This window comes from Epinephelus lanceolatus, chromosome 12 (genome assembly GCF_041903045.1).
Source record: "Epinephelus lanceolatus isolate andai-2023 chromosome 12, ASM4190304v1, whole genome shotgun sequence".
Taxonomy (NCBI): Eukaryota; Metazoa; Chordata; class Actinopteri; order Perciformes; family Serranidae; genus Epinephelus; species Epinephelus lanceolatus.
In genome coordinates, this window is record NC_135745.1 from 26004454 (window position 1) to 26012271 (window position 7818).

Here is a 7818-nt window from a genome sequence, read left to right on the forward strand (position 1 = left end):
GAGGCTGCTGTTATATTCATGCATGCATTCATTCATTCATTCATTCATTTATTCAACCATTATTTATTCAGGGGAACTGTTCACACTCAATGGGCTAGAAAGATATAAATATATAATAGTAATTGTAATAAAGTGATGAAAACTAAGTAGCAGCAGTGTCTATCAAGGATTATAAATTATAAATAATTATAAATATATGGAGAGGCTGAGAAAATGTGAAATTTTAGGCACTCATTTGTTGTTTTGTTTATTGTGTTCAATCATTTCACATTTAATATTTTGTCTCTTTGATAATTTAAATAAATAAGTTATTCTAAAAGCCTGCTCTGTTTTTTTTTTAATTAACAAAATGAGAATTTTTTTCATGGTGAAAAAAATCCAGCAATTGTTTTTCTAAATTACTAATTAACAAGATAACTATCTCAAGAAAAGAGCAGACTTTTTTCCCATGAGAACTTTTCTCATCATTTTAAAAATGATGATAATATTAATGCAAAAAAACAAGAGCAGAAATTATTTTATGTAAAATGAATTCTGAGTTGATAATTTCATTAATTCAGGTACTGTAAACTCCGGATATAGCCATCCACAAACCCATGGAAAAGTCTGAAAGCATAATGCATTCACTTGTGAAAACAAATCTGCTCTGTCTTTCTGAATTAACAAGGTTATCCCAGAATTCTAAAAGATGTTTTCAGGGTTAAAAAAATGTGCCGTTTTTTCTGGATTTACCAAATTATTATCTCAGAATTGAGACAAGTTTTAATGGAAAAAAAACCTGCACGTTTTTGAGTTAACAAGATAACTGTCTCATTAATTCAGAAAAAATGAGAGTTTACAAGATTCATATGTAATTAATTTTAAACAAAAAAAGGACAAAAATGTTTTCCTATGGAAACTTTTCTCATGATTCTGAAATAATGATCTCGTTAAATCAGAAAAACAAGAGCAGAAATTGTTTTATGAAAACTTTCCTCATAATTCAGGGCTCTCACTCGTATTTTAAGGTACTCTAAACTCCAGATATCGCCATCAATGTACTGATGGAAAGGCTGGAAAGGTTTAATGCATTCAACAGAAAAACAACATACTTTTAAGTATTTGAATGTTACAGCTACTGTGCTATTATTTTCCTATATTCTATGACGCGTATGTACGCTGTAAACGAATGTATAGTTTAATGTAAAATCACTAAAAATTGTTAAAGAGAGAAAAAAAATCTGCTCGTTTATCTAAATTAATAAAATCATGAACTCAGAATCATGACAAAAGTTTTCATGGGGAAAAATTCTGTTCTTGTGTTTCCCAAATTAACAAGATAGTAATCTCATAATTTCTAGTTTTTTGGGTTTTTTTTGTTTTCAAGTGAATGCATTTTGTTTTCATACTTCTCCATACACACATTTACGGCAATTTCTGGTGCTTACAGTACCTTGAAATACTGACAGAGTGAGAGCTCTTTCATTTCTTCTCCTTGGTCAACAGTCACCTGAAGTGGTTTCCAATCATTGCTCCTCTATTGGGACATAATTGTAGAGGAACTATTTGCAAATGTGTGGAGAGTTGTGTAACTGTATCGAAATTCTGGTGTGCATAATCAAATCTGTAAATCTCTAAAAGTGTAACAAGACGTTTTGGCACTGTCTCACTGGTTGGTTTGTTGTAATACTGCTACTACTACATGTCTACAGACCCTGAGGCACTCAACTGTGCAAAAAAGAAAAAACCTTGAGTCCAAATCATCACCTTTCAATTTTATTGAGCCAGTGAAAAAAGCCTTGAACACGTAGATTAATCCAGGGTGTCTATGAACAACCCGTGGTATTAATCCACACCTGTTAATGTCCATCATCAACCAAACCTTGCTGCCTCAGCATCTGAAGCATCCTTGATGCTAGCAAACAGGCCTGAGCATGTTTGGCTGTAGTGTTCACTTGTCCACCTCTGAGGTTCATCACATGATGACATCAGCACTTGATGAACTGGTGCGTGACCTCATATATCCCCACCGACTCGCTGACTTTCTCATCATAGTCTGTCCAGTCCTGAAATTTACAAAATGAGAATCTGTCAGGTTGCACAGATTAAGGATGCTGTCGTGTTCTTAAACAGACGTGCAAATGAATATAGCTCAGTATCAAAGGTTGGATTTTCTGTTTCAAGTCAAATATTGTTCAAGTCAAAAGTTCACATCCGTGCACTGAACAACATATAAACAAAACCTGACACACTCTGAGGACAAGTTGTTCCCACTGCTCTTACTTTTTCTAGTAGGTTGACTTCAGGAAACAGTGTTCCAGACTCTGCTCCGTGCGCAGCGAAGCCAGCCTGCAGTGGGAGAAGAGTCACATGATGTTTTAATATTGTCCTGTTCATTGATTTTCTTTTTTTTACCTCAAGTAAACTGTCTGACTCAGGAGCTATACACTTTTTACACACAGCAAATATCTGGGCTCAGCAGGAAGTACAGGGATCTCTAATAACATTAGTCGATGTCATCTAATTTAGGTGTGCTGTTTGGTTTAGAGTGTTGGAGGTATCGACTGTAGAGGTGTCTGTCTTCGCTCAAAGCGCTAAAAAATACACTTGAAAAACTTAAGTGCAATGTCTCTGTCCAAAAATCATGACCCAGTTACTCAGGATAAGAAAGATGGCTGAATTTCATAAAGCTGCTTCAGTTTCAGGGTTGTGGTATTGTGCATGCTGGCTCACTGTCACACTGTCATGGACACTTAAACACAACAGAGCCATCATTTATGTGATTGCAGACATACAATTTTAATCCCTGCTGTAAAAAAAAAAAGCCTACGCTACACACACTGTAACACTCATATCTGCTCAAAGAGTCTCACCTGAGGTTGGAAGTCAACAGGCTCCAAACCTCGACACTCAAACTGGACCATCGTCTTGAATCTTTCGCTGTCCTCTGCCTGCAACCCAACAAAACATACAGACAGAGAGACACCGTTAATGACTGGAAAAGAAGCAGCACTCAACAAGCTGCCATCATGGTGGTCATTATGAGACAGATTTTCTGCATACAGTACAGGCCAAAAGTTTGGACACACCTTCTCATTCAATGCGTTTTCTTTATTTTCATGACTATTTACATTGTAGATTCTCACTGAAGGCATCAAAACTATGAATGAACACATGTGGAGTTATGTACTTAACAAAAAAAGGTGAAATAACTGAAAACATGTTTTATATTCTAGTTTCTTCAAAATAGCCACCCTTTGCTCTGATTACTGCTTTGCACACTCTTGGCATTCTCTCCATGAGCTTCAAGAGGTAGTCACCTGAAATGGTTTCCACTTCACAGGTGTGCCTTATCAGGGTTAATTAGTGGAATTTCTTGCTTTATCAATGGGGTTGGGACCATCAGTTGTGTTGTGCAGAAGTCAGGTTAATACACAGCCGACAGCCCTATTGGACAACTGTTAAAATTCATATTATGGCAAGAACCAATCAGCTAACTAAAGAAAAACAAGTGGCCATCATTACTTTAAGAAATGAAGGTCAGTCAGTCCGGAAAATTGCAAAAACTTTAAATGTGTCCCCAGGTGGAGTCGCAAAAACCATCAAGCGCTACAACCAAACTGGCACACATGAGGACCGACCCAGGAAAGGAAGACCAAGAGTCACCTCTGCTTCTGAGGATAAGTTCATCCGAGTCACCAGCCTCAGAAATCGCAAGTTAACAGCAGCTCAGATCAGAGACCAGATGAATGCCACACAGAGTTCTAGCAGCAGACCCATCTCTAGAACAACTGTTAAGAGGAGACTGCGCCAATCAGGCCTTCATGGTCAAATAGCTGCTAGGAAACCACTGCTAAGGAGAGGCAACAAGCAGAAGAGATTTGTTTGGGCCAAGAAACACAAGGAATGGACATTAGACCAGTGGAAATCTGTGCTTTGGTCTGATGAGTCCAAATTTGAGATCTTTGGTTCCAACCGCCGTGTCTTTGTGAGACGCAGAAAAGGTGAACGGATGGATTCCACATGCCTGGTTCCCACTGTGAAGCATGGAGGAGGAGGTGTGATGGTGTGGGGGTGTTTTGCTGGTGACACTGTTGGGGATTTATTCAAAATTGAAGGCACACTGAACCAGCATGGCTACCACAGCATCCTGCAGCGACATGCCATCCCATCCGATTTGCGTTTAGTTGGACGATCATTTATTTTTCAACAGGACAATGACCCCAAACACACCTCCAGGCTGTGTAAGGGCTATTTGACCAAGAAGGAGAGTGATGGAGTGCTGCGGCAGATGACCTGGCCTCCACAGTCACCGGACCTGAACCCAATCGAGATGGTTTGGGGTGAGCTGGACCGCAGAGTGAAGGCAAAGGGGCCAACAAGTGCTAAACACCTCTGGGAACTCCTTCAAGACTGTTGGAAAACCATTTCAGGTGACTACCTCTTGAAGCTCATGGAGAGAATGCCAAGAGTGTGCAAAGCAGTAATCAGAGCAAAGGGTGGCTATTTTGAAGAAACTAGAATATAAAACATGTTTTCAGTTATTTCACCTTTTTTTGTTGAGTACATAACTCCACATGTGTTCATTCATAGTTTTGATGCCTTCAGTGAGAAACTACAATGTAAACAGTCATGAAAATAAAGAAAATGCTTTGAATGAGAAGGTGTGTCCAAACTTTTGGCCTGTACTGTATGTTAGAGGCATTTCTAAAATCTTTTAAAGCTGCTTTATTTTCAGAACGAGAGAAACAAAAATAACAACAAAAACTTTCCACAAAAACATGATAGGACAGGTTCATATTTTCTAAGTCCATCTTTAAATAATATTCACATGCTAATATCAATCCTGAAACAGGTTGTGCTTGCTGTGATCACTCTGCCTGCTCACAATGAATACTATAAGATCCCCTACAGCATTTTCTATCCTTTAACTTTGGTATTTTTCAACGTGGAGCCTATTTTATCATGTTTCTGTGTCTTAGTGACTCATGGGAACAGCAATTGTTGAATCTACATCCATTAAAAATGCAACTGACTGGCAGATCAACTGACAAGCTGAGATTGTTATTGTGAGTGTCCTGGCTTCCTCCGTTCTGTTTTGCATCCAAGTCTTGCTAAAGGAAAGGTCTCATTCTTAAATCTCACACACTTTTCTACATTGTCGAAATTAGCTAAATATTCAGACATGACATTGGAAATCATTTTGATAAGTGTAAGATCTGCTTTCTGTACTCCAACACAACAAACCATTACTGGTACTCCTCTCTCCAATTCTCACTTGCATTTCTTCCTGCAACAAGTCGCCTCTTGTGCGATTTCAGTGCGAGACTTCATGTTAGCAAGACTTGAACACAAAACAAGGTATGAAAATCATTTCATTTCTCTGTAGGATCCTGAGCCTGTTAGTGGCAAAGACAAGCACATTTTCTGTACGTAACTTGAAGGGGCACACATGCCTCGAGTGTTTATATGCAGCCTGTTTCAGCTGCAGCACTGTCTCTCAATACTGCACCACTTTTAAAAATGTTCCCACAGATTGCTTTAACACAAAAACATGGCAAATACAGTTGAGGTTGAAGAAGACCATGGTTCCCCTTTAAAACAAACTATAACAACCACAATGCCGCCATTGCTTAGTGGTTTAAAACCATTATTGGCTGTAGATGTTTGCTTACATTATAAGGTTTGATTGTGTCTGCCAGAATATCTGTAACAAAAAAAACAACAATATGTTACCACCTATTACCTCTGAAAGAAGGGCAAAGTGAGTCAACTGGCATGTCCGCACGTACCTATTGAGTTTTCCCTGGAGCAGAGTTTGCACTTCTGCACCATGCTGGCACTGCCTCTTCCTCCTTTCAGTGGCACACTCTCCTGTGAGACCATGTAAACACACAGGTTGGACACTGTGTGTGACAATGTGTGCAAAATCTGCCAAACTGTATGTACACAAATATCACTTTTGTCCTTACCACCAGGGTTATATACTGCCATTTATCTGAGATCTCTCCACAGTTCCCACACTTCAGCTACACAGAGGGAGAGACACCAAAACACTGTTAATTGGAGACAGTAACTCAATTTGTCAAAATTTGCAGAGGTCACGTGCTCTCTTATTGAGTTGCCACACATGAGGTAATGTCAGCTGTTTCCCCTGACAACGACCATGACTAAATTATGACCATACTCGAGCACAGAGAGGAAAATGAGATGATGTATACAGTGTATTAGCATGCTAGCTTGACAGCCATCCCACCTTTAGAAACCACCGGAAGTCGTCTCCCAGCGGTCTCACGTTGGTGACATTCTCCAATGTGGCTTTGAACTGGAGCCCAAATTTCTGTCATGACAAAAGGAGAGGTTACATTACCCCCGAAAATTAGAAAAAAAGCTTCACTCTGTGCATCAGAAACATGCAGCGTTGACACGTACCACCATCTTGAAGCTTCCACACTGCTGCGTTCACGTACACCTCGGAAATTCTGGCTTCTAAGTCTGAGTTTTCTGTTTTGGAGTTTTCTGTTTCTGTTTTTAGAGCTTTGTTTTGGTAATAATGTAACTGAAAATAAATGTGGGTGTTATATTGTATGTGACATTATATGTAATGCTGGTTCTTCATGTTGCTCACCTGTCTGTTTGTGCTAACATGCTGTTTGCTGTTGTTGTTGTGTTATTGTATCGTACTGTTGCTCTGCTGTTGCTTTGCGTGGCTTCTGTTATACCTTAACAATTCTGTTTGCTGTAGGTAATGTTGTGTTTATGTTGTATTTGTCCTGTGAATTAATGTGTATTGTCCTTACAGATAAAATAAATAAAATTAATTATATATTTAATATGATTAATTGGTCTGTTTATAGTGCATACAGTCATGGATGGATTCCTGAATGGGCCTAAAGGGCAAAGACCCAGGGGCCCAAAGTGTTAGTGGCCCCCCTAGCCTTCAACGCAAAATGTCACTCAAATTCCGGTACAGAGGAGAAGGCTAAGGGTGTTTGAGCACCTACTCCTTTACCCCTTGATGTCCAAAGTGCCCTTTTTTATTTGGTAAAGACCAGCTTACAGCTTTTATCAAGTAGAACCTGAGGCAATTGGAGTAACAATCATTTAGCTACAAATGAAATGACCTGACTGCCATCAGCCATTTTACATCACATGATGACCTTCCACCTGCAGCAGGTGAAAGACCATCCATGATGTGCCCCTACATTGCAACACAAGACGCCACAGACAGACACTTAGAGGTCACATTTAGATGGTGAGTTTCATTTGTGTTATTGATTTTCAGGTTAACTTTATACTATTAGCGAAACAAAGCATCACCTTCGAATCGTGCATCAGTCATGCAGCAAAAGTTTAACAGTTGTCCTGACTGTGGTCAAGTAAGTTCTTGTTTGGATTTTGATTTTGATTCTGGTCTGCTATAATATGGGTGCTTGGAACAGCCAAAAAGCTCAAAGAAAGATCCATATTTTTGCAATAACCAGGTAAAATGACATCATATTGCACATTATATGCAATCATAATCATCATAATCCCCCTCAGGTTTCATCGGGTGGGGTACAATGAATATAGTATGGAGTGGTTTGTTGTCAGGTTCCCATGTTACATTCTGTTTGAGTATAGGTTGCTTTAACTCAACAGCTCATGCTGTAAATGATGCTGGTGTGTGATGTTTTAAAGTATTGTCTCATGTGCCCCTTTTTAACTTAAGGCACCTGCCCCTCAACAGGATTCTGCACAGCCCTGCTCAAATTAACATGTACTGACCGGGAAGAGACTCAAAATGACCAAAAAACAGGGAGGAAAACGACCAGAAATAGACACAAAATTACTTCAAAA

General features: G+C 39.1%; 1 protein-coding gene across 1 annotated transcript; it reads right to left on the bottom strand.

Annotated features, from left to right (window-relative positions):
* Positions 1–1739: 1739 nt before the first annotated feature.
* czib (CXXC motif containing zinc binding protein) lies at positions 1740–6462 on the bottom strand. Its single transcript, XM_033651001.2, has 8 exons — positions 6412–6462; positions 6236–6319; positions 5952–6008; positions 5772–5853; positions 5655–5686; positions 2853–2930; positions 2263–2328; positions 1740–2045 (listed from the first exon to the last, which is right to left on the bottom strand). Exons 1-8 carry the CDS (start codon positions 6415–6417, stop codon positions 1968–1970), a joined length of 483 nt encoding a protein of 160 aa, XP_033506892.1. The 5' UTR covers positions 6418–6462; the 3' UTR covers positions 1740–1967.
* Positions 6463–7818: the final 1356 nt, after the last annotated feature.

Coding starts and splice junctions, on each gene's coding strand:
- czib (XM_033651001.2), bottom strand. Junction 5,854..5,951: donor GGCAGTATATAACCCTGGTG/GTAAGGACAAAA, acceptor ATGGTCTCACAG/GAGAGTGTGCCACTGAAAGG. Junction 2,329..2,852: donor CTGTTGACTTCCAACCTCAG/GTGAGACTCTTT, acceptor CTCCCACTGCAG/GCTGGCTTCGCTGCGCACGG.